Source organism: Micropterus salmoides, unplaced genomic scaffold (genome assembly GCF_014851395.1).
Source record: "Micropterus salmoides isolate LMB-PRFRI ecotype aquatic unplaced genomic scaffold, ASM1485139v1 Ms_hic_scaffold_10, whole genome shotgun sequence".
Lineage (NCBI taxonomy): Eukaryota > Metazoa > Chordata > Actinopteri > Centrarchiformes > Centrarchidae > Micropterus > Micropterus salmoides.
Genome location: NW_024040041.1, coordinates 2,950,257 through 2,975,705, shown reverse-complemented (window position 1 = coordinate 2,975,705; position 25,449 = coordinate 2,950,257). Strand labels below are relative to the sequence as shown.

Here is a 25,449-nt window from a genome sequence, read left to right as displayed (position 1 = left end):
AGAAAGCCAACTTCAGCTGTGTTTACTGGCGGAAGATTTCAGAGCATGACCAGATGCAGCAGGAAGGAAGACGGCATTCAATTTTCACAGTTAAGACTTTATTTCATGAATAATTATGCAAACAAATGAACACACAAATTCTTAAAACTATGACTAAATGGACACTTGCCAGCCACTGACTTATGTGTAGCACTTCATAATGCTAATGGTTAGCCCTCTAGCTGGGACATTTGATGGAGAAATGGCTATGAAGGCTGAAGGCGTCAGTTTCCACCTTCCCTCTGCTACTGAGGTCTAACTGCACACAGTGGACACTGCTGAGGAATGCAGCGCACTACATGAGAATGCAGTAAAATAAAACCACATGGGAATATTAATACTAGCTTCTAGTTAAGCCACACACACTAAAGAGAATGTGTTGCCCTTATGTAACAGGACGCTGAGGATGATTTCACACTGGGAAGATGAAATTACAGGTGAGGTCTGACAACAAGCTTACTCTGCATTTCTCTAAGAAAGAGGGAGGGGAGAAAATCCTACACTGCAGCGTTGGCTTCATGAAGAAGTTCATGTAACAGGTGTTGGTAGGCTACTTTGGTTTTTTGCTTCTCGTCTACAGTCTTGCCTCCCACTGGAACAGAAGAGCGCGGAGGGGTGGACGATGAGGTGGATGGAGGCACTGGAGCAGCTAGCCCCTCGACTCCAGAGATCTGCAGGAAGAGAGACAGCTCATTATGCTGCATGATGGTAAAATACACTAAAACAACTGCAATATCACTGACATCGTATTCAGCATCATAAGGGGCTGGAGCCTATCCCAGCGTGAGAGGGCTCTTACAAGGTTACACACAATCCCAGCTACTGGCACTTTAGGCCCCATTTCATCCTGGTTTTAACATGTGATCTGTATCTGGATATCTTATCTGGATCAGGAAAAACGCATGCTATAATGCGGGTGTAAACGCCTGCTGCACACATTGCAGCTGGACTGAGGTCAGATCTAAGCCAGGTGTAAACATCTGCACAGTTTGCCTGACAGAAGAGAAGGTCACCTAACTCCTCCTCTTCCTGTTATCTAAAGAAATGGAAAGTATGTTGATTTTCTTTATACCCACTACTGAACAGTATACTTTGACGATTAGCATGTAGTACATACTATACAATTAGTACGTAGTATGGATATAGGACACACTGGCATGGTGTACCCGTACATATGTTAACAGTGGTTAGTGCGTGCAGACTAACAAGCTGCCTCACGAGTAGCTGGTGTGCTGCTGTCGTCTCCGGGCACTCCTCATCTTCTCAAAGCGAGCTTCCATTTCCTCCAGGACCTTTGGGGTGTAGCGGACCACCAGCTTGACAGAACCCTGGGCTGCCTTCAGAAGCTCCACGGCCTTCTCATGGTGCTCCCCCTCAACGCTCTGCATGGGCACCAACACACATGAGTCTCAGACCGCATGGTATCATTCTACAACAGTGATTCCTTTCACTGACTAACACACCTCCTACCTGAGAGGAGGCACGAATCAGTGAGGTCTGCAAATCTTTGTCAGAAACGTAGATACATTTAGTCTATATGGCCCCATTTATACTGGTCTTGTATCTGGATAAAAGCAAGCATTTTCTCCAAATACAAGACAAGACTTCCATCCATCTTAGTTTTAGCTTGGAAATATTTTGAGTACAAGATATCACATCTATGTATGCAGACAAGCTCACGGAGCGATTCGCAGTGCTGCCTTAACGTGATGCATGTTGGACTTAACATAAGGCATGCTGGTTAGAAATTTTGCCTGACTTTTGAAGACAGAAGTTTACCCTTACTGGTTTAAGGCTTCAATGACATGCATGACATTATTATTTTGAGAACTTCAGATCTGTAATCTCTTCTGAAGGGGCTACAGTGAATTTGATCTCCTCCCTCTGGCAGCTCACTTGTTAAATGGCCAACCAACGAGAAAGCTTACAAAACAGTTTAGGTCAGGAGTTTGTGTGGTAGGTAGGTCATATTTTTTCACTCAACATGGTGGTCCTTCTTTTCACAGTAGCCTAGGCATATTCAAATATACGGTTCTCAAAAAAAAATGTTACCTGCAGGCCATTGCTCTAAGCTCATGCACTCTACGGGAAATAGAATGTATCTGACGTGACGGCAGTGTGGGTGTGTGTGTGTGTCAGTGGGTCTCTCACAGTGGGCCTGAGCATCTTACCACGCCATTGACAGACAGCAGCTGGTCTCCTCTCTTCAGCCCTCCTTGGCGGTCGGCCACCCCCCCAGGGATCACTCTGGAGATGTAGATCGGGGAGTTCTGCTCTTTCCCCCCCATGATGTTAAAACCCAGGCCCTCCTCTGTCTTGGGCAGCTCTACCACCCTTGGGTGGGCGTGGCCCTCGCTGGCCGCGAAGGCTGCCACTGTGGCCTGGTCAGGGAGGCAACAGCATGATCAGAAAAAAAAAGTCTATTCCACGTAAAAATGGTTAGGAAAGAAGTTTATGTGCCTTTAACCTCCAGTTACATCACTAGTTTTATTAGGTCAAATTAATGGACTGTAAAAAGGTTTGCACATAATGGGCGTGTGGGCGCAGCACTCTGACAGTTTGGTGTTTTCCTGACCTTGAAATCCACTTTGCAGTGCAGAGCGCACGGTGCACAGGCGGGAACAGAGGAAGGTGTGAGGCTGTGCAAAGAGAGCTGTTGGTGGCCTGTCAATAGTCAAGAGCTTGTATGCACACTGAAAAAGTTATTGCTTGCTGTAATTATTCCTCTTGTTCATACAGGCAGGAATCCTTTCCTAACATGCTCCCAGTGGAGGTGATGGGGGACACAATGTGCAGTCCTTGTTCTGTGCAAAAATATATTTTAGTTCTGAGGTTGATCTGAGGCTTCAGCAGTCTGAGTAAAACAAATCAGGAAGTTATCTATCCAAGATACAATCTTTTTGGTTCAGAATTCCCTCGTTTGAACAGAAGGAATGATTACAGTTTGCGTGCGGGCAGGTGAGTGTTGTTTTAAGACATACTGAAAAAAATGTCATGCCCTATTCTTTAAAACATAATTAAATAATTCAATCAAATACTTTCCAGCCAGATGGAGCTTTTAAATAACATTTCCTCCTCCAGTTCATTGGAGTTCCTTCAGTTATTTTAGGGTTGGGCAAGTTAATGCGTTATCGCGTTATATATGTTCAGCTGTTGCTCAGAAGGTGCCTGTTATGATGTTCTGATCGTGGCTCTGGACTCTAACTTGATTTACCAAGCTAGATAAAAGGTAATGCTGGCAGTGGCAAATAGCTTTGGTTTAATATTTGATTTGATTACAATAATGTTTAAGTTGAGATTCACAAGAAATATTTTATTGCTACAGTGTAAAGGGAATACTGCTGGTAAGAACCACCTTATTTGTGTTTGCAAACCACGTTATTACACTTTTGTGTCTATAGCAGTACATTTACATTAAAAGTGCACAATACACTACTTTAAAATTCATTATTTAATATTGCGCATAACAATGCGATTAATCGCGATTACATTTTTTAATTGTTGCCTAACGCTATTAAGATATGATGAATGATGTAACCATGGGCAACACAGATAGAGTATGATTGTATGAGCTTCTTCCCAAACATTATTATTTGTTTCTATCATCATCGTACTAATGACCAGTAAAAACTGCTACTGTAACTGGCTGAGAGTGTATTTATTAATCACCACGCCCTCTCTGATCTGTATTCCACAGCACCCAGGCCCTTTGCACTGTGTGCTGCTGAACCAAAATAGCAGCTGAGCTTGGAGACGCCCACACTGTCCGTGCACCCAAAATCTACCACTTTGCACTAGTTGCTGTGCTTGTGTGTTATATGTGTTTATATAGGGCACAATGTCTCTAAAATATGTCCTCTAGTGCAACACTGAAGTAATCTTGAGGTATTAGTTTGCATGTAATACCTTGGCTGTTGCCTGTGCTCGCACCTCTGGTCCTCCAACAATGTCCAGAGTGTCATACAGCTGCTCATAAACCTGAGGGCCAACAGGGCAGAGCACAGATGAGTCAGACCAACATATGAGTGAAGTAAAGTCATTTACACTGAATACACAGGTGACAAAATTACAAACATCCAAGACAAGTTTTCAAAACAAACATGGTCTAAACCAGTAGGCTATATGCGATACCCATGTTCTTTAACTGGGGAGAGGACCCGGTTCCTTTCATTCACCCACAACTAGCGAACCAACTCATGGACACTCTGGTTCTGTATTTTTTAATACGCCATCAAGCAGTGGTAAGGGGGCGTTCACTTCTGACACCAGAGACCATTTTTATGAAGAAAAAGGGGTCTCAAAGCTAATTTCACAAGTGGGGGGGCCACTGATGATGGGTGCAGGAGAGGCAGCGCTGGTGGAAAATGGTTTGGGTGAATTGTTCATTATTTATTTCATGTATGTTATGAACTACACTGAAGGCACCAAGGCTGCTTCTTTGAGTACTAGGTTTAAGCTGTGATTGCTGAAACGCACTGAGACTAATGATTTTGGATAAATGTCTTTAGTTAGTTAAATGTCTAAAGTTATTAGAAATATTATGTTGTGGAAACAAATGGGCTTGAGCTCCTCTATTATTTTCACACCCAGAATTCCCTAACACTGCCATGCATCCGTACCTCTCTGATGGCGGCACAGAATTTGCTCTGTAGGACCCTCTGCAGGGCCTGCAGTTTGGGGGGAGGCAGCTCACCACTCCGCTGCAGCCGGTCCAGCAGCTCGATCACCCTGCACACATCTACATACACAACACAAACAAGGCTGGATTACCAACAGGGCAAAGCAGGCAACTGTTCCTGAAGTAGATCCTCAGGGGCCTCTACCAGAACGGCCTATGAAGCACCTTCAGTAACCGTCTCATCCTACCGAGGTGTTCGAAGGAACAGCCATTTGACCAAACAACTCGGTAGTTTCTGAGGCCGCAGCATAAAGGTCACCCCTCAGGGACTGTACGATACCGTACCCACTATACATCTGGACACTTTTTGCACTGGTTTTATACATGTTATACTATATTGATGCATACCATTGGACAAAGATCTTACAATATTTTTATTAGTATGGGTTTTTTTTTTTAATTGGATTCTTTATCTGGTTATTATATTATTCCCCTAACATGAAAAATCTTTTTGGAACTCTAATTTTATAGTTGTTAACTGGTGCAGGCATGGCTTATCCCTTTTAGATTCTGCATCACAAACAAAATTAGAGAAATACATCTGAAAATATTACACAAAAAAACAAACAAACACGTATATTAAAATATTTTTCGATGTTGATAACAAATGTACTTTCTGCAAGACTGAGCAAGAAAGCATAACTCGTCTGTTCTAGGGTTACCCACATTGTATCACATTTAGGAGAGATAGAATTATGGTCTATATTGTGCAAAACACTTGAATTTGGAATGTAGTCTAATTATAAAACTATTATCTTTTTCATTTTATGAAGGAATTTTCATATTCATAGATGTACATTTCTTAATTTAACACCATCTTTTAAGTTGTTCTAATTGAAATTAAATGTTACTTTAAAGGCAGGGTAGGTAAGTTTGAGAAACTAGCAAGAAACTGCCTGATTTTTGAAAGTATCCAACAGAGAAACTCCCACCCCCTCCCATCTGGGCTCCTTTCAAAGCCACGCCCCCAAAACGCGTGAACGCGCGTTGCCGACTCTGCTGGAGGACGAGCACAGTGTGAAGAGCGGAGAGCAGCGGCTCACATCAGGGGTAAGAAAACATCTAACTTTATCATTATGAAAAGAAACAACTAACCCGGCTGTTAGTACTCACTATCAAGCTAGCATGTTAATATTGGATCGGTTTAAAAAGACAAGAGTTTTAATCAGTAACGAGTTGGCTAGCTAACTGTTAGCATCAGGTAGCTGTGCTAACAGCTGCGATAACACTGGCCAAAGCTAAAAACAGGCTGATACACGTTTCCATCAGTTACACTACAGGAACGTGAATTTCGTGTTATACTCCTAACATGTACGTTGTTTTGCATGTTAAGAGCTTCCATGGTGACAGCATTATTGTCTCTAATGAGGACTGCACCCCAGAGCCAAGCACAGACCGGGGGGTCGAGGTGAAGCAGAGGAGGGAGGGCTGCCGGGGTCCGAGGAAGAAGAGGCAGGACGGGGAGGACGAGGTGCAAGCCGAGGAGCACATCTTCTAGGACCTGCGTCGAGCTTCACGCTCCAACAACAGCATATGAACAGGTATATCTATACATATATATTTTAATATTAGTCTATTGTCTCACAGTGTACTTGTCTCAAAGTTTCTCTGGTATTTCCATCACTATCGTTACTTTTTTATTATTGTTTACTGATTACAACAACTAACTACAGCTCTGCTTCAGCCATCGGCTCATCTGTGTCATGTACATTGACCTGGTGTGTAATGTGGACACAGAAGTCCTGTTAGAGAACAACAAACCCCTGTTCAATAAAAATATCTAATCATGTTGAATTTTCTTTCCTATTACACTGATCTTTCCAATTTGGGGTTGTAACAACTATATATTCCTTTACAGACCAGAATCTGAGGACTGTGGACAACATCCAGACTACTGTGTTTCCATGCACCACACAAGACTGACCTTCCTGACCCAGGAAAGAGTAACAGTTTGTAGTGTGGCAGTGTGGAGCACTTAGACACAGAGTTGTGATACTGAGTTGCTGTTTCTGGAAGATAGCCAACTGTTCTCCTGATCCACCAGGACAATACAGAGGTTTAATCCTAGCAGGGTGGAAGATGTAATGTCACCAACTGCTACACAAATAATTCCATCCACTATGTGTATATTGTTAGTTTTATTGCCAGGAGGGTAGAGAAAATACAAAGTATATTTTTCCCTACTCTGGATATTTTTATTTTTTAAAATAAAATATTGAAAATGATAAATGCCTTTTCTTCACACTTGCAGCATAAACAACTACATTTATGTCTTATGTCTCCAATAATGACAACCAAATGTGGTATAACACTTGTTTATTGTTATTAAATACTACTGAAACTACAACCTATATCACAAATAATCATTTTAAACATCATTCAAAATAAGTACATACAGAAATCGACAAGGAGTGTCCAGAGGTGTCCTGACTGATTATGAAGACAGTTCAGACTTTGCATGTAGCATGGTATCGCTGCTGTGGAGAGGATTAAATATATCACAGTCACCTCTCTGACATGATTACCACATCTCAAAACCAACCATATTACTTTTTGATTTATATTTTGCTGTATCTAGCAACACAGTTGGGGCAGGGACACCTGACAGAACCCCATGTTGACGGGGATCATCAGGTCTCCTGGTACTGCTTCTAGGCATCTCCTCAGTAGTAGACAACCGGAGGAGGAGGAGGAGGATGGCACACTGGAGGTCTGCGATGTAACTGTAGTCCTTCTTCACCTTCAATGAGTACAAGCTCCACTTCCTGGACTTTTGTTGTACACCTTGCTGTACCTGATAACACAGAAATGAGGATCAGCTTTGTGAAAGGTTTGCAATACCTGACATTGTTCTCTTATACAGTAATTAGCATTTCCACATAAAATGCAATCAAAACAATAAATCAGCACCATCTATCTGTATTCCTCATACTTTTTAATAATTTTTGACTCATCACTTATAAATGTATTGAGTACTCATAATGCAACATACTGAACTGTGTTATCAGCTTTTGTCCTGGCTGGACTGTGGACACGGTGGTTGTAATCAGGCCAGCCAGCATGGTCCAATCAGCCTATACTGGTGAGAAGTACAGCAGGGCTATTAGAGACTCCAAATCTGAATGTGACCTGAGGGCGCAGTAGAAATAAAACATACAGGACTTTTTTTTTTTTTTTTACTTCTAATGGCATAACAGCACCAATTACAGTAGAAGATTTTCACCCAGTAGGTTTACCTACGAACAATTTCAAACTATATTATAGGTAGCTTATAAACCAGAAACACAGATACTTGGGGACCTTTAGTCATCATTGTTTATGTACAGTGGGGGAAAAAAAAGTATTTGACCCCTTGCTGATTTTGCAGGTTTGCCCACTTACAAAGAATGCAACGATCTATAATTTTAATCATATGTACGTTCTAACAGTGAAAGACAGAATCCCAAAGAAAATTCCAGAAAATCACATCATATGAATTTATTAAAATTGATAACCATCTGATGAGGAAAAACAAGTATTTGACCCCCTGGACAAACAGCATGTTAATATTTTGTAGAAAAGCCATTATTGGCCAGCACAGATGTCAAACGGTTTTTATAGTTGGTGACAAGGTTTGTGCACATTTCGGCAGGGATGTTGGCCCACTCCTCCCTGCAGACAGCCTCCAAATCATTCAGGTTCCGAGGTTGTCGCCTGGCAACTCGAATTTTAAGCTCCCTCCAGAGATTTTCAATTGGATTCAGGTCTGGAGACTGGCTAGGCCACTCCAGAACCTTGATGTGCTTCTTCTTCAGCCACTCTTGTTGCTTTGGCGGTGTGCTTAGGGTCGTTGTCGTGCTGAAACACCCATCCTCGACCCATCTTCAGCTCTCTCACTGAGGGAAGGAGATGTTGGTCCAGAATTCCACGATACATGGCCCCGTCCATCCTCCCCTCAATACGATGGAGTTGTCCCGTCCCCTTGGCTGAAAAGCACCCCCAAAGCATGATGTTGCCACCACCATGCTTGACGGTGGGGATGATGTTCTTTGGGTTGTACTCAGGGTTCTTTGCCCTCCAAACACGACGAGTTGAGGCCAAAAAGTTCTATTTTGGTCTCATCTGACCACATCACCTTCTTCCAGGCCTCTTCTGAGTCGTCCAGGTGGTGAATGGCGAACTTCATGCGGGCCTGTACATGTTTCTTCTTGAGCAGGGGGACCTTGCGTGCGCTGCAGGATTTCAATCCATGACGGCGTAGTGTGTTACCAACCGTTTCTTTTGTAACTGTGGTCCCAGCTGCCTTCAGTTGATTCATCAGTTCCCCCCTTGTGGTTTTGGGATGATTCCTCACCGTTCGCATGATCAGGGACACCCCACGAGGCGAGATCTTGTGTGGAGGCCCAGACCGAGGGAGGTTGGCGGTGGTGTGGTGCTTCTTCCATTTCCTGATAACTGCACCGACAGTTGATCTTTTCTCTCCAAGCTGCTTTCCGATTCTCTTGTAGCCCATCCCAGCCTTGTGCAGATCAACAATCTTGTCCCTGATGTCCGTAGAAAGCTCTTTGGTCTTGCCCATGGTGCTGATGTTGGATGCTGGTTGTTTGGGTGTTGACAGGTGTCTTTTATACAGGTAACGAGGTGAGGCAGGTGTATTTGATGTAGATAATTGGTTGGGACTGGGGCTGTGTCTTAAAGAAAGACTAACTGGCTTGTAGGAGCCAGAATACTTGCTGTTTGGTAGGGGGTCATATACATGTTTTTCCTCATCAGATGGTTATCAATTTTTATAAATTCATATGATGTGATTTTCTGGAATTTTCTTTGGGATTCTGTCTTTCACTGTTAGAATGTACATATGATTAAAATTGTAGATTGTTGCATTCTTTGTAAGTGGGCAAACCTGCAAAATCAGCAAGGGGTCAAATACTTATTTCCCCCACTGTATACTAACGTTGAAATGTCTTTCTCATAACACACACCTACATCACCACATTTGTAAAAGTAACTTACAGTCAAACATCAACTGCAGACACATGATAATCACACAAACAGATTAGATACAAGGTAAAGATAACGTTAAGTTAGCTGTAAACATAGTATAACAATAAACCTAGATGGTGAATAACTAAACCGGTGCAGTCTAAACTTTAACATTGTCTTACCTAATGTTAGCGTCGGAAAGCTCACCTACAGCTAGATAGAATTCATCGTCTCTACTTTGGCTCCTACACCAGCCTGCACTCGTAGCTACCGTTACCTCTACGCGTAGGTAGCTACGTTTGCTAGCGATGAAAGTAACCATCAAAATGATAAAAGCCAGATTACCTGTCCAGCAGAAATAAAGCCACCACGCTGCGTCAGCCCCTCGGTGTTCCTCAGTTGTCACTATCGTTGAAAAGCCACGCAGATATCACCCACCGATCTGACCGCTTTGCTTGTCAGGTCTGAGCTGAGCGGGTGCGCGAACGGTGGCAGCTCCTGTAGCAGCAGGGCTGGTAGCCATGGCAGCGAGGGAGAGTGACAGTCAGCCAGCCAATCATTGCATTAGGTCCGAATGAAACGAGTTGCTGTGTTTACTGCAGCCCTGAGAGGACTACAGACAGACGATTTTTATACTCTCTTTTTCAGAGCACCTAACTTTTTAATATGCATTGATGTATATAGACAGTTTCAACAAATATGACAAAAAGTGTTTTTGAAGCAACTTGCCTACCCTGCCTTTAAGTTAAAGGTTCAGTGTGTAGTAATTAGGAGGACCTATTTACAGAAATGCAACATAATATACATAACTACACACACAGGCCACTTTATTAGGTACACCTGTTCAATTGTTTGTTAACACAAATAGCTATCAGCCAATCACATGGCAGCAACTCAATGCCTTTAGGCATGTAGACGTGGTCAAGACAACTTGCTGAAGTTCAAACTGAGCATCAGAATGGGGAAGAAAGGGGATTTAAGTGACTTTGAACGTGGCATGGTTGTTGGTGCCAGACGGGCTGCTCTGAGTATTTCAGAAACTGCTGATCTACTGGGATTTTCACACACAGCCATCTCTAGGGTTTACAGAGAATGGTCCGAAGAAGAGGAAATATCCAGTGAGCGGCAGTTGTGTGGATGAAAACACCTTGTTGATGTCGGAGGTCAGAGGAGAATGGGCAGACTGGTTCCAGATGACAGAAAGGCAACACTAACTCAAATAATCACTCATTACAACCAAGGTGTGCAGAACACCATCTCTGAACGCACAACACGGCTACACCTACAGCAGCAGAGGACCACACCGGGGGCCCCTCCTGTCAGCTAAGAACAGGAAACTGAGGCTAAAAGTCACACAGGCTCACCAAAACTGGACAACAGAAGATTTAAAAATGTTGCCTGGTCTGACGAGTCTGGATTTCAGCTGCGGCATTCAGATGGTAGGGTCAGAGTTTGGCGTAAACAACATGAAAGCATGGATCCATCCTGCCTTGTATCAACAGTTCAGGCTGTTGGTGGTGGTGTAATGATGTGGGGGATATTTTCTTGGCACACTTTGTTTAAACGCGACAGCCTCCCTGAGTATTGTTGCTGACCACGTCCATCCCTTTCTGACCACAGTGTACCATCTTCTGATGGCTGCTTCCAGCAGGATAATGCTCCATGTCACAAAGCTCAAATCATCTCAAACTGGTTTCTTGAACATGACAATGAGTTGACTGCACTCCAGTGGCCTCCACAGTCACCAGATCTCAATCCAATAGAGCCCCTTTGGGATGTGGTGGAACAGGAGATTCTCATCATGGATGTGCAGCTCCCTAATCTGCAGCAACTGCGTGATGCTATCATTTCAATATGCAGCAAAGTCTCTCAAGAATATTTCCAACACCTTGTTGAAAGTATGCCACGAAGGATTAAGGCAATTCTGAAGAAAAAAGGGGGTCCAACTCAGTACTAGCAAGGAGTACCTAATAAGTGGCCGGTGAGTGTATGTTTTCAGTGGTGTTTAAAGACCTTACATAATGAACCGTTACGTTTTTATTACCTTAAATGAGCCATTTCTATCTACAGTACATAACAGCGGGTTTACTTCATACACAGGATATTACTGGACGAAACGACCGTGTGGATTTGAATGGAGAGCAGTGAAGTCAGTTTTGGTCCTATGAAATACTACCACAGGGCTACTTCCTTGGCACCAGCGTCTACTGCGCATGATCGCACTGCATAAGCGTGGTTTAATGATGTAGAGCAATGTCAGAAACTCAGATCATCACTGTTTAATCCGCCCACCTACAAGGCTCACCTGCCAAACACCAACGTAGTGTCACTGATGGCCGAATAGGTTCTTTAGATTTGCAGAGAATTTATAATCTAACCAATATGGTTACATCTCTCAAGTGCAACGGGGTGTCGCAAGGTTTTGATGTCATTTTGGGGCACACATTGAGCCCTCCATGCGGTCTTTGGTCGGCTTGACTGCTCAATCTCTGGCTTACCCCCTTGGTCCCCTTGCATGGACATCACCATGTTTCTACAGTGGCCCAAATGAACAAACTACTCTACAGAACGCGTTTGGGCACTATGTTGAATATGTAGTAGAAGCAGCAGCAGAAGAATTAGTAGTAATGGTAGTAGTAGCAGTCGTGGTCTGGTTTGTTAGAAGTAAGAAAACAAAACAAAACAAATTTGGACAAGAGTCGGCCACAGCAGCTTCTCCTGCACGCTTGCAAAGGGAGGGGTGAGTGGTGTCATAATAATCGGAAATTTCCCCTCCTTAAATCTTTATTGCAAAAATAGGGAAGAGAAAAGTGTACATGGGACATAAAGAAGTATACAGAACAGTGAAAATATATAAGATGACAAAAACTTTGGGGGAGTCTATATTATATAAATATATTAAAAAAGGACCATATGTTGACAGTTTTCACAGCCTTTTTGTGGTTGGATTTAGAAATGAAATTGATATAATGTACAACCTTGTGAAGAAAAGGTACAGTTAGGTTTTTTTTTACTGCTGAATTTTACAATAGCCATCAGAATTAACACATTATATAGTACTTATTTCATCGGAGGAGCAAGTGAAAGCACAGTGAGCTGCTGGTTGCAATTTGCAAACCTCACCACTTGATGCCGCTAAAACTTACACACTGAACCTTTAAATAAGTAACAAGAAATGTCTCAGACATCATTAGGGAGGTTTCTCTGCAAAAAAGTCTTACCAAAATTAATATTAACTTCTTTTTTGTATTATATTATTTTCTGATGTAATTTAGTTAAATTAACTGGTCTGACTGACTGTTTAAACATTGTAATTACAAAAAAAAAAAAAAAAAAAAAAGGTCCATCAGGTGTTCTTTAAGGTGTGGTCTTCAATCGGGCATAAAATTGAATGTTAATAGGATACTATTGGCAAAACAAAACAGGAACCACATGAACATCCACAAACAATGTCATGCAGGTCGTTCCTCCTTCATTCAGTGAACGGAGCGAGACTTTCCCCCCGGGACTTGACCGCACCTTTATTGTACTCTTGCCGCGTCCGCGTCACGGACCCCAATCACATTTCCCTCCACTGCACGTTATGACAGTAATTTAATTCGACATCTCGTCCGCAGCTAAATTTCAACACAGTCGAATCATTATACATATGATAATACTGCAAGTCGGCGCACAGCTTAAGAATACAGCATGTCAACAATGACAGCGCACAGTGTGAATGGATTACTCCTGACAGAGCGAACCCTTCCAAACATGTCCAACGAATAACTGCGACATTATTAATCTCAAGCCCTTTTATGATTCAGTGATGTAACACCATGAACGAACCGCGCTAAGGTGTCACGTACATTAACATCTAGCCCGTAAACTGTGGTGAAGCGGTCTGGCTAGTAACGTTACGGCGTTACCTCTTTCCAGGCAGAGCGGCTCTGTCATGGCCGCCATGTCTGCTTCCTTGGCAGGGTGGTAGTATGAGGACATCATTATGAATCCTCCGCGTCCAGGCTTATCCCCTAATTAACACTGTGTACACGGGCAGAAAATCCAGTTCACAGCAATGCCTGGTCCATCTTCTATGACGACATGGCCTGCAGACCGGAGATGAGTAGATGACCGAGGGCCGAGAAGCTGGACTAACCACCAGGCAGCACGACCAGACGGCGCAGCTTCACTGTCCGACTGTATAATGAGCAGTTTCAGCATCTTCTACGTAAGTTCAAAGTACTCCTACTGCGCAGATTTAAAGCAGAGGCGCGTATAACTATAGGTGATGTATTTTAATACAATTTCCCATATCCGGTCAGTATTTAAAATTGGTGAAAAACAAACTAAGCAATCATTGCTCTACTACTTTCGCTGTTTTGTTACATTTATCTATCCATTTTTATACCCCAGTTAATACATACCCTGTAACTTTACACTGCTGATGACCCTTTTTCACAAATGTATCAGGTAACTTTTGTATATGCTTGACACTGGTGAAAGTCACAGGAGACTTGACATTAAATTGGCCCTGCAAATCTAACATACAAACAGCAGGCATAATTAAAAATGTTTTATTCAAGAATGAATAAACAGAACAGCCCTCAATTCTTTCACAATACTACATTTCCTTCAATTTCACAAACATTGAGCAGAAACTGGTCACTGGGTCCAATAAGCATAGAATCTAACTGCTTTATGAATCTGGAAATAATAAGACAACACAATTTACCCATCTAAAAAACAAATAGCGCTCTGTTTTTACAGTTAATCCAAAACCAAGTGGGGGGGAACAAAAACATACCTAGCTTGAATAACTAAGGTAATCTGATAACATTTAGTGGCACGGATTAGTTGGGCACTGCAGAAAAGCTGCAACTTTTGTGAGATCAAATCAGTTATATGCATCAACTGTGCATGCAACAATATCAAGTGAAATATGTCAGATTCTTGACAGATGGGAGAGAAGCTAGTTAAAGATCGGTACTGAGGAAGCCCCGACATCATTTAGGCTTCCTGTACCTTGGCAGAAAGTTAAAGGCCAAGTTAAAGTATAGAATGAAACAACTTATTTATGAGTGGGAATCTGCTGGGAGAGGGGCCATCTCAGTACTCGTCTCCTGGTGCCTCCATCTTGTAACCATTCTCACTGGAGCCATAGCCGTCAGCTGATGGCACTGACTGCTGGTCCATCATCCCATCCTGACTGTACTCCTCCATGTGTGGTGGTGCTCCTCCCTCATCCTCGTTGCCCATGTCATCTTGGGGGCCCATGTCGTCTCGTAGGGAGCCATGTCGCTCCTCTCTGCGGTCCCCCCTGTCTCTCTCCCCTCGCTCCCTTTTATGCTCCCTGTCTCTGTCCCGGTCTCCCCTGCGCCTGTCTCTGTCCCTGTGGCTGCGCCTGCGGTCCCTGTCCCTTTCTCTGTCCCTGTCTCTACGCTCCTCCGTGCCCTCGCCCACTTCTCCCTCATGTTCCTCCAGCATGCGCTCTCCGCCCTCAGGGGCAACGTCTCCCTGGCTGACCTCCTCCCCATCCAACCCCTTGCCTCGCTCCCTGTCTCGCTTGCGATCTCGGCTCCTGCTCCTTCTCTTCCTTTCCCGACTCCTCTCCCTACTCCTGCTGTCTCCTCCTGCTGCCCCCCCGCGTTCCTTCTCTCTGTCGCGACGCCGGGCACTAACGGGGGTTTCCTCAGCTGTTCCAACTGGCCTCTCTCTCTCCCTCTCTCGGGAGCGGGTACGTCGACGCCGTTCGCGGGATCGGGTCCGTCTGCGTTCCCTGTCCTTGTCCCGGTCACGCTCCCGGCTGCGCTCCCTCCGTTCTCCTCCACGCTCCCGATCACTAAGAGTAGTAAGGACAAAGTGAAGTGTGTTATACACAGCGGTACACAATCTTATGCCAAACAACAGATATTCTCTGAAAGTTCTCACCCCCCCAGGGGGCGATCATCATAACGTGATGCATCATCGCGGCCAGAGTGCTTGATGTTAACATCAGCTCCACCTCTCCTAGTGCCACCCAATCCACCACCTAAGAAAAAAAAAAGCAAAAGCATAAGAAAGTCAAATGTGTTAAGTGAGGACGCTCAGACTTTGTCATCAGTTAGAGACAGAACACTGACAGCAACCTGTCCAACTGTGCACCCCTTAGACCTGCAGTCAGGCTGTGTTCAAAAAGGGTTCTACGCTAACCTTTTTCCCCCCAAGGAGCACACCATGAAAAAATTTAAGAGCACACTGAAAAACGTTCAAGTAACGCAAAGTTTAACTATTTATTATATACATATTTATATGTATGCTCCTTGTGTTCAACCACAATGTGAAACCATTGGGAGGACTGAAAGTGAAGACCCTTGTATCGGTACACTCGGCATTGGCCTTAAGATATTGTCAAATTGTTTTAAAATATTGAAACAGATGTTTTGAAAAATTTGACATTTAAAAGAGCTTTTAAGAGACTGATTAGTCATCACAAACAAACTTTACTGTGATTGGTGCTTGTGTAGTTTTAGAACCAGGGTTGCATTCACGATACACCAGCAGCCACCCACCCCAATGTAAACAAGACTACTGGCCAGTGTTACAATGACTTTAGTAAAAACAGAACAAGGGGAACATGTTGCTCTCAGGAGGAGCACATATTGGCACAATGGCATCTGTCTGCTACAGGAGCTCTGTCCACATCCTGGAGGAAGAACTAGTAGAAATGAGTATTAGTATAATATAACATTATGTTAAGAGTATATTGTTAATATAATAGTAAATTGTTATTTTGATATTAATAATTATAGGATGTTACTATATTTCATTATAATTTCATATAATAGTACAGCATATAGCTTACCACTTAATTCCAGTTACAGCTGGCTCAGTTTGGGGTTGTTTTTTTATTCATTAACTTTGTGCAAGAAAAATGTTCTACATGGTAGTTAGTCTCCAACTTAATTTTAAGTAGGCTACTAATTCAATAGTCAACTATTTATGCAGAACAATGAGGTCAGCATTTCAAATGTTTGCTGTAGCACTCACTTTAAAAAAAAAAAAAAAAAAAATAGAAAGTCCCGCTCCATCCAGGCTGTGATGTGGCAAAAAGGGACACTGAAGAGCGCATCGGCTTTATGAAGAGTCAAACATATTTCAATAAAAGAGGCACAGATGTAGCTAAATAGCCAGCTAACATTAGCCAAACCCAAACGCTGCTTATATTTTCCCTGTCGTCTTCTGTCTTACCACTTCACCTGCTGACAGCATATCTTGCTCTTGAGTAACGGGGCTGTTCAAGCAGCCACAGAGCTCAGTCTGACTATGTTTAATGATTAGCATCGGAAGTCTGGCGTGGTGTAAGATCTATTTTTAGGGGCTGTATGAGATTGAAAGCCTTGCTTGGTAGATACATGCACCTAACGTTAGAAGACGTTACGTCCTGCCTATTTAGTAATTTTGGCTATGCAATATAATATGTTCATCCACACTTAGCAAACAGACTTTGGACAAAAAGGATGTTCACATTGACAAAAATATATACAAAATTTAATACCTTGTTAAATGGCAATTAAGACTAATACTTTTTAATGGCCTTAATTTTCGCAAAATTAATTTATTACCTTAAGACTTTAACTGCATGTAATTACTACATTGGATAATTACAAATACTTTGCTTTAAAAAGTACAAAGTAGTCAGTGAAAAAAATCTTATCTTATCCTATTCGTTTTATTCGCATTGGAGCCCTCAATTGTAAAAAGGTTCCTAGAGATTCCCACTCAGAGAGATCGGAATAAAGACAGGATAATCAAAATCAAATCGTGAGACCAGTGAAGATTCACACCCCTACATTTTAGCAGATTCCACGATATTCCGCGTTTAACAGCCGATTTCATTTTTATTATCAAATTCTGCATTCCTGTATCGCAGAATTCTTAGTGCCCTATTAATTATATGTAAGATGTTAAAGAAAAACAGTACAGTTTGAACTTGGGCTGAAACAATTCAATTAAATCGATAAAATTGATTCATAAAATGCTTAGACACAAATTCTTTGCATCAATGCTTCGTTTTAATCCATATAACTATACAGCACAGTGTTCCGCAGGGACATTTATTACCGTCGCACATCGCGTTTACGCTGTGAACACGACGTGATTATGATGGAGCTGTTTGCAAAGTGGGGGAAGAGAGAGAAAACAGTGAGGGACAAAAGAAGAAAGTGTCCAAAGTATGGGATTATTTCAAGCTAAAGAAAACAACTCTGTAATGTTACTGTCCGTCCACCGTAAAATGAAACTTTTGTCATCAGAAAGCAGCCAGTGTTCTGCCAGCGGACCACAGACAAGGTAACAGCAACTTTAGCATTCAACTAAAATCATGATTGATTGTTGAGTTGAAGGCTAGCCAAAGTAAGCCGCCGCCAAGCAAAAGTACTTCATCATCGTTGGCTGCAGCCCTAGTTTGAACTGCTCTATATGAAAGTGCAATGACATCTACACACGGCTTAATTTTTAACAGTACTGTTTAGACAGCTCTGGTTCCATCGCCCATTTACTTGTTTTGGTTGAGTTCTGTTTATTGGTTTGGTGGAGGGTAGGTTAGTCTTTATGTTCAAATGAGAACTTAGCATACAGCCTTGAAGTTTAATATTAGAAAGAAAAAAAGGCAGCTCACCGAGCCTGCGAGGATGCCATCCTTTGACAGTGCGCCCTCGTTCCACGTCCACCAACACCCTTCTACCATCAATCTTCTTCCCATCTGCGTGCTTGTAGGCGGCTGGAGAGGAGGAATGGGGAGAGGGAAGACAGAGGTGAGATAGGAGCAGGACTGCATCAGTGGCCAAGGAAACAAACAGTGCATTAATATACTGACCAGGAGCAGGCGAGGCCGAGATGGCTGCTCTCTGGGCAAAAGCCGAAGGATAATGGGAGTAGACTTTCTTCCACCCGATGAGTGACTCATACGTTACATTTATATCTGCATCATTTTACTACCCAGCTTTCAATAACAGTGGTGTTGCAAAGTGTCCACTGTAGTCACTTGGTAAATGCTCAATCTCTAACACAGGCATGCCACATTGTCTTACATCAGCTCTTTACAGTGCATTTACTAAATTTAACATGACCCGCTGGGGCAGTGGACATCTCATCTACAATTCAAAGCACTGCTGTCAGCATAATTGTATGTAGTGTTATTTACTATCTGAGACACGCAACTGATTTTCCAGTTTGCCAACAGTTGAAATGTTACGTCTGAAAAATCACTGTGCGAGGCGTTTTGCTTCAAGGTTCCTGATTTTGACGTTTAATATCTTACTAATGCTTACTAAATTAGTGATTATGCACACACACTCTCACACACGCACTATTAACAGTACAAGATTTTTAAACATTATATGACAGTAGACTGTTCTGTTGAAGTGGCTTTAATCTGTTGAAACCTTTTACAAGCTTCAAGAGAGCAACATGATGGAAACCACCAAGAGTAAGGCACTTTCATCAACAAGGAGTCTCTAGCATTTGGCAAATTCCCAACCTCATGTACATTGAGACTTTGTCCCACACCTCATCCCATTATGCCACACAACAGTCTTTTGATCCATCTTGTATGATGGAAGTACTTGGCAAGTTCCAGGCGGCTCATCCTGGCTGCTACACTGGTCTGATGAGGTGGTGATCCCTGAGGGTAAAGCTTCCAAGTCCAAGAAGAGGGCCTTACCAAAACCCATCAGTTATAGCACACAGTCTGAGGGCCTTACCAAATCCTCACATATACATTCTGAGGGCCTTACCAAATCCTCACATATTCACTCTGAGGGCCTTACCAAACTCCCTCACTCATACTATACAGTTGATGGTCTTACCACAGTCCCTCACTCATTTGCCTAATGAAAGTCTCTGCCCCAGTCTTAGGGCCTTACCAAAATCCCTCAGCATCAGAATCCTGTCACAACACCTCTACCAGGGGCCTTACCAGAACCCGTCCACTTCCTGTGTTCACGAAGGATGACAACATCCCATCCAATGATAGGGCCTTACCAAACCCCCACCAGTCCTACCAAAACTGACCAACTGAAAAAAGAAAACAAAAAAAAAAAAAAAAAAAAAAAAAAAAAGAAGAGAAACGGGACTACCTTCCTTACAGGAGTTGCCTTATCACAACCCCTACGAACTAATGAGAAAGAAACTTAAAATTTTGACCAAGAATTCAATGAAGTCATGTTTCTATCACTGACATGTCTTAGATGTAAGTGGCCTGAAACAAACTGATTTACGGCATCCAGTGTCTAAACTTTAGTGACCTGTCATGAGCTGAAACTGTAGGAACTACCGTGAAAATCTTGCCCTTACTGGTGTTATGAATTCATCTTTAAAGCTATGTTAATTAGTGTCTACCTTTAGTTATGTAGTGAATAAGTAATGTATGAAGAGCCCATTTAGCAGGATTACCAAGAAAATTCCCCTCATCTGCCTTTTCCATTAAAGCCAGCTCAGACGTATTAGTTGGACAATCCTAACAGTTAATGCCCAGCTTCCATTACTTACATCTTGTAGTTCCTTTTTAATTGGTACTGATATTTAGCAGACCACTTGAGCCTGGCAGATATGATGAGGTGTTAATTCTCAACTAAACCAGCTGACAGTGACAGAATTGGCAGGTAACTGCAGAGAGGCACAGAATTCTAACGAACCTTTGACGAACACATTTGTTTCTGAATTTGCTGACAAAAATCATACTGTAACTTGTGAACATAATTTTTACTTCTAATAAAAGTATTTCTGCATTATGATGATTGCTAAATTCTTTAGACGCGCCTTTCCTGCTGACAGGTTTACACATTACTGCAATGGTTTTGCTACGCAACAAGAAAGACTGAAAACTGCATCACTATCTTCCTGAAAAGCTGCGACAGATTCAGTGAATCTGCACAGCATTAATCACAACAAACTCCACAAGATGCTGGTGGGGCTGACTGCAGTGGAACAACGCATTTGGATTGATGTTTCTTGTTCGGTGACCTTGTGTCCCTCCATGCAGCTAAGTCATTGCTATTGCAAAGCTTGAGCCCTCAGTAACTCGAGGTGGCTTTAACATAAAGGGCTGAATCATTGGGAAACATTTCATACACTAGTCGTCAGGGGTGCGTTCAATGGTCAAAGCCTAAGATCCTACTAGTAACTACTGAAAGCTCTTTAGGGCTTGCAAAAAAAGACGCTTTACCCATTGAACGTAGCTCCTCTTCCCTATGTAGGAGATGGAGGGTGGAAAGAAATCTTACCCATCATACAAACCCATTATACCAACCATATACTGAGCTGTGGTAGTAGGGTGTAGATGTATCATAACCATCATCATCTGCCAGCCAGCTCTGGCCAATAGCCATCACAGATTGGCGGCTGCAGTGGCAATGAGAACAACACACAGTTAATATACTGTTTAGCCCCACATTCCCCCCCAGTTTACCCCCTGCTGTGACTACATGCTTCCTGTGATTCAGCAACTCTGGTCTTGAAGAGTTGATCGCACCAGTATCCCAGAATGGTGTCATTGTGTTAGATGGCACCATTCACTTGTCTAAATGAGACAGTACTCCATTTTTCACTATGGCGTCATCACCAACTTATAATATCCAACTAGTGTGGTGAAGTTGAACTAATCTCACCATGACCAGGGTTGAAGACCACCGATAAAAACTTAGACAAACAAGCTCAATGCCTAGTCATACAAAAGATGGGTTTCCATACAGTCCTTGACACATTGGTAAAAACCCCATTCACTGCTTGGTGACCAGTCTGACCATGTGCTTACCATTACAGTCCAGCCAGGAGAGCTGCTCTTCCACAGAGCTACAACGCCCAACAGTTAAAAGACAATGTGCCCTTTGACAGGCAAAGATGTTCAGCTTCACAGATGAAAGACACAGTTCTACCTCTCGGTCCTCCCACTTTTCCCATCATGCCCCAGTGAATGAAGCCGTTCCCCTCCTCAACCACACTATTAGTCAACTGATGACACGCATCAAACACAGACACACATCACACAACCACCGGACTCGGATATCAACATGCAAATTGAAGAAGATATGTCTATTAGAAGTACTCTGATTACTTTGATGCCATAACCATCAATTTGCTCATTAGGTAGCGGTCACCTTCCCTAGGTATTAGAGAAAGCTGCCACCCCAGTGTCATTACCAAAATATAGAATAAAGGAAAGGGGGTTCAACTGACGAACCACCCTGCATGTCACAGAGATCAGTCTCCATGAACATGTGATTATATATAGAATGTGTTGGTCCAAGTGCTCTACATTGGTACTCACAGTGCATGTCTCGTTCATGCTCATACTCAATGAATGCATAGCCGCGAGGTTTCCCCGTCCTCTTGTTGTAGACTATGTAAATCTGGAACAAACAAGCATGGAGACACTGGTTAGCTATGTGATTTGGGAAGACAGTACTGGGGTGATTTACAGTGGCTCCGACAAGGACTAAAGACACAGTGGGTTCAGGAGAGGAGCGAGTTCAATGCGATTGTAAATTGTAAGTAACGTTAAACATCACAGAACATGCAGGATGATCATCATTTTATACTGTACAACAAGTCCTGTTCTGTAGATATTTATTCATGTTGTTTCAGTCTAACATGCCAGTTGAAATAAACCCTTGTGTTTAAAAAAAAAAAAACACACAACCCTATTTAGATATGCTATGAATCTTATTTGATGGGTTTTTCTACTACTTGTTTTAACATATGTTTAAGAATATCAAAATTAACATGGATATTGAAATATAAATTGTGTGTCAATATTGTGCCACGTGTGTTCACTCTGTTAAAAACTTGGTAGCCTATGACGTTCCAGTCGTGGTTATTTTACAAGCACGGACCAGGTAAAGCAACAGTGAACAGGGCCACAAGCGCCGTGATAACGGGTCGCGGGTGGAAAAATACGGAAAAGGCGAGTTCTGAGTCTTTTATGGATTAGACGGGCAGGGCAGAGACAGAGTGGGGCAGGTCAAGCCAGTGTGTTTACCTGAGGTACAGGCTTCTTGTGTGTGTGGGGAGAAGAGAATTCTGAGGGAAGTATATTTAAAATTTATAATAATGTTCATGGTAATTAAAACCTGCTTTCACATAGGAGGTATTATGTGAAAAATTAGGGGTTTTACAATCACGATGCCTGCTCAACAGTTGACCATCTGTCAGCCAGCGCTACGTGGGTGTAATTTAAAGTGTAGTTTGTACCCTTACTGCATACATATGAACAAGTGACAGAGAGCAGCCAAACTTACCCGTTTGATGGGGCCATAAACCTCAAACTCGCGGCGAAGTTTTGACTCTGTGGTATCGTAGTTCTACAACAAAAGCAGAATTCTGTTAGACATCGACGGCTTTTACAAAATAGTTAGCCTACATTTGCTTAATGCACAAACCTGGAGTATTGATGTGTACTCACCACTCGTGCAACAAACAATGTCTTGAAGGCATCCCCTTGTGCATTGGGATCATTATGGGGGTCCCCTGACATAATGCAAATAAGAACGCAGGATTAGTCTAAGCCAAAAAACCATATGCAGAGAAAAGCACTTCAACTGCACACCACTGTGAAAACTCACAAAGCTTCAGTTCTGTCTCCACCACTGCTTGCCTCCTCTCAATCTTCTCTCGCCTCTGCAAAACAAAAATGAACAGGTACCTAATATAGTGGCCACTGAGTGTATATTCTAAATATAGCGTATGCCTGAACTAATATTGATTTTTCCCCAGTGGGACTTCAGTTAAATGGCTAAAATGTGTTTAGCTTCCATGCCGGTACAAGTCTGTTTCTCCAAACTGGGGACACGTCTACCGCCACCTACTGCAGGTAATCACTGACTAGCCCCAAAAATCCCTTTAATAAACTGTGCTACGTGAGCATTTTTCACTGGGCTCCTACATTTCTTTGTGTGCTCAATTTGTTTTGCCCATCTAGCACTCCTTGGGGGAAAAGTTAGCACAGAGACCAGCTACATTATTTTTTAACTTTACGGGGACATCTGTGGAAAAAAAGCCAATTAGAAATCTGTACTTTTCACGTTTAAAAATCCCGCAATTAGGAGCAGCGCCAAAGTGCTTTTTTCCAGAGCGCCTTAGCTGAATGAAAAGAAAACAACAAACAAAACCTACAAAATTATTATGTTTCATGGCACACAGGCAATGACTGAAGGATCACTTCAAGCTTACTTCATCAGTGAGCACATTTATTTCACTTGTGTTATTAAAACCACATCGTGTTATTTTTTTAAATAAAAATCATGTGAAAATGATTAGACACCACGGCCCCCACCCACCAGAGTACCTACACATCCAGAAACTGAGGGAAAACTGTGTTTGTGATTAAATTGTTTACTGAAGCACAAAATTGTTGACAAGGGCACAATGTTCGTCATAGATCCAACTTCTTAATTCTGCTCTTAAATACACTTAATTGATGCATATAGCTTTAGAATATACAATATAAATATAAAATATATATAAAATAATAAATATACTTGTCTTTCTTCACACCCCTGGAACCCCAAGGAGGGCTCAAGGTCCACCCACCACAGTCTCATAACATCCTGTGGGGAAACCCTGCAGTCTTCTGGACAGCCAGTCAGCGGTGTCTCCGATACATATACACACGTAGCATCCCAAGCCAGAACCAAACTCTCACATAATATGAGGGGGCATTTACTAAGTACGTGTTGTGGCCCTTCATTTCGTCTCTCACCTTTCTCTCCAGCCGCTCGTCACGGGTCTCTGCCCTCGTTGGTGGAGGGGCATCTCTAGGGTCCTGATCACAAAGGGTTATAAGGCGATATCAATATCCACAGTGAGCCATTGAAGAAACTGACATAAACAGAGGACACGAATTTTACAAAATTAAACATTCACCTCGAAGTGCCTGATGAACGGTGCAATGCCGCTGTACGGTTGGTTGTGATGCTTCTCGTGGGGCAACTTCTCTAGCTGAGGCAGGAAAGGTATGGGGTCCCGCGGCGCAAAGAGGGCCAACAGGTTCGGGGGTAAAAACTGCGTCATCCTTCACCTTAATAAAGATATATAAATTCCGACAACTAATGTCAGACACGTTGCAAAATTGTAACGTACCAGTCAAGGCAGGCCAACACCAACAACGGAAGCTCGCATGCTAGTTAGCTTGTTGTCTTTATTAACTTCCCTGGTAGCGTGTGCTACGCTTGAGCGTTTCGTCGCTTGGGCAAGCATTACTCTTTATATGTATAAAACATAACGTGAATACTACAAATACAAGTTATGCGATAATAGTTTTCACTCCAGCTATCATATCTGCACCGTAACGTTAGTTTAGCTTTGAGGCTTTAGTGGAGCCATTTGCTTTAGCCATCAAGCTAACTATGCTAACAAGGACCCTGGAGTGTGATTCTTACCTTCTCTCCTCCGATGTCTTCATAAATGTCAGACCATGGACCAGAGGAAGACGCGTACAATATACGCAGGTCTCCTGGACCTATATACTCTCGCAAAAGTGGACAAACAATAAGTTGAAAGCTGACCGCTAAGGGCGCCCACACCGTGTATCGACAAACACTTGAATGTGTGCGAGCTGGTAGTGTTCTCTAAAAAGAAAATGGCGGGATGCCGTAAATCGACACCCGCCGTAAAGTGTGCCGGTAGAAAATCGAGCAGACGCACACACTGGCGGTAAAGTATCAATGTTGATTTTGAACCACAATTGTGATAAAAGTAGCGTGGGCAATACAGTGTTTTGTCTCCATAATAAAGGTGCCTACATGTAAAATTCA

General features: G+C 42.7%; 2 protein-coding genes across 3 annotated transcripts; both read right to left on the bottom strand.

Moving 5' to 3' along the window:
• Positions 1-76: 76 nt before the first annotated feature.
• Positions 77-13,878, bottom strand: lin7b (lin-7 homolog B (C. elegans)). Of its 2 annotated transcripts, none has more exons than XM_038739656.1 (6): positions 13,588-13,878; positions 4,659-4,777; positions 3,946-4,017; positions 2,211-2,420; positions 1,246-1,421; positions 77-710 (listed from the first exon to the last, which is right to left on the bottom strand). In XM_038739656.1, the coding sequence occupies exons 1-5, from the start codon at positions 13,661-13,663 to the stop codon at positions 1,254-1,256; spliced, it is 645 nt and encodes a 214-aa protein (XP_038595584.1). In that variant the 5' UTR covers positions 13,664-13,878; the 3' UTR covers positions 77-710; positions 1,246-1,253. The 2 variants fall into 2 exon arrangements, with proteins under 2 accessions (XP_038595584.1, XP_038595578.1); XM_038739650.1 differs by having other exon boundaries at positions 1,258-1,421.
• A 341-nt stretch (positions 13,879-14,219) lies between these two features.
• Positions 14,220-25,276, bottom strand: snrnp70 (small nuclear ribonucleoprotein 70 (U1)). The gene is made up of 10 exons (XM_038739647.1): positions 25,075-25,276; positions 24,560-24,713; positions 24,396-24,458; positions 23,260-23,314; positions 23,100-23,164; positions 22,936-22,998; positions 21,966-22,047; positions 18,318-18,419; positions 15,590-15,689; positions 14,220-15,500 (listed from the first exon to the last, which is right to left on the bottom strand). Exons 2-10 carry the CDS (start codon positions 24,704-24,706, stop codon positions 14,768-14,770), a joined length of 1,410 nt encoding a protein of 469 aa, XP_038595575.1. The 5' UTR covers positions 24,707-24,713; positions 25,075-25,276; the 3' UTR covers positions 14,220-14,767.
• Positions 25,277-25,449: the final 173 nt, after the last annotated feature.

What these genes read in the sequence shown, in the direction of transcription:
- lin7b (XM_038739650.1), bottom strand. Translation starts at nt 13,663, where the DNA reads ATGATGTCCTCATACTACCACCCTGCCAAGGAAGCAGACATGGCGGCC. An exon ending in TCTGTGCCGCCATCAGAGAG is followed by an intron (nt 4,018 to 4,658) that starts GTACGGATGCAT and finishes GTTGGCCCTCAG; the next exon opens with GTTTATGAGCAGCTGTATGA. An exon ending in GAGCACAGGCAACAGCCAAG is followed by an intron (nt 2,421 to 3,945) that starts GTATTACATGCA and finishes CTCCCTGACCAG; the next exon opens with GCCACAGTGGCAGCCTTCGC.
- snrnp70 (XM_038739647.1), bottom strand. Translation starts at nt 24,706, where the DNA reads ATGACGCAGTTTTTACCCCCGAACCTGTTGGCCCTCTTTGCGCCGCGG. An exon ending in ACGAGCGGCTGGAGAGAAAG is followed by an intron (nt 23,315 to 24,395) that starts GTGAGAGACGAA and finishes TTTGTTTTGCAG; the next exon opens with AGGCGAGAGAAGATTGAGAG. An exon ending in TTTATGGCCCCATCAAACGG is followed by an intron (nt 22,048 to 22,935) that starts GTAAGTTTGGCT and finishes TGTTTGTTCCAG; the next exon opens with ATTTACATAGTCTACAACAA.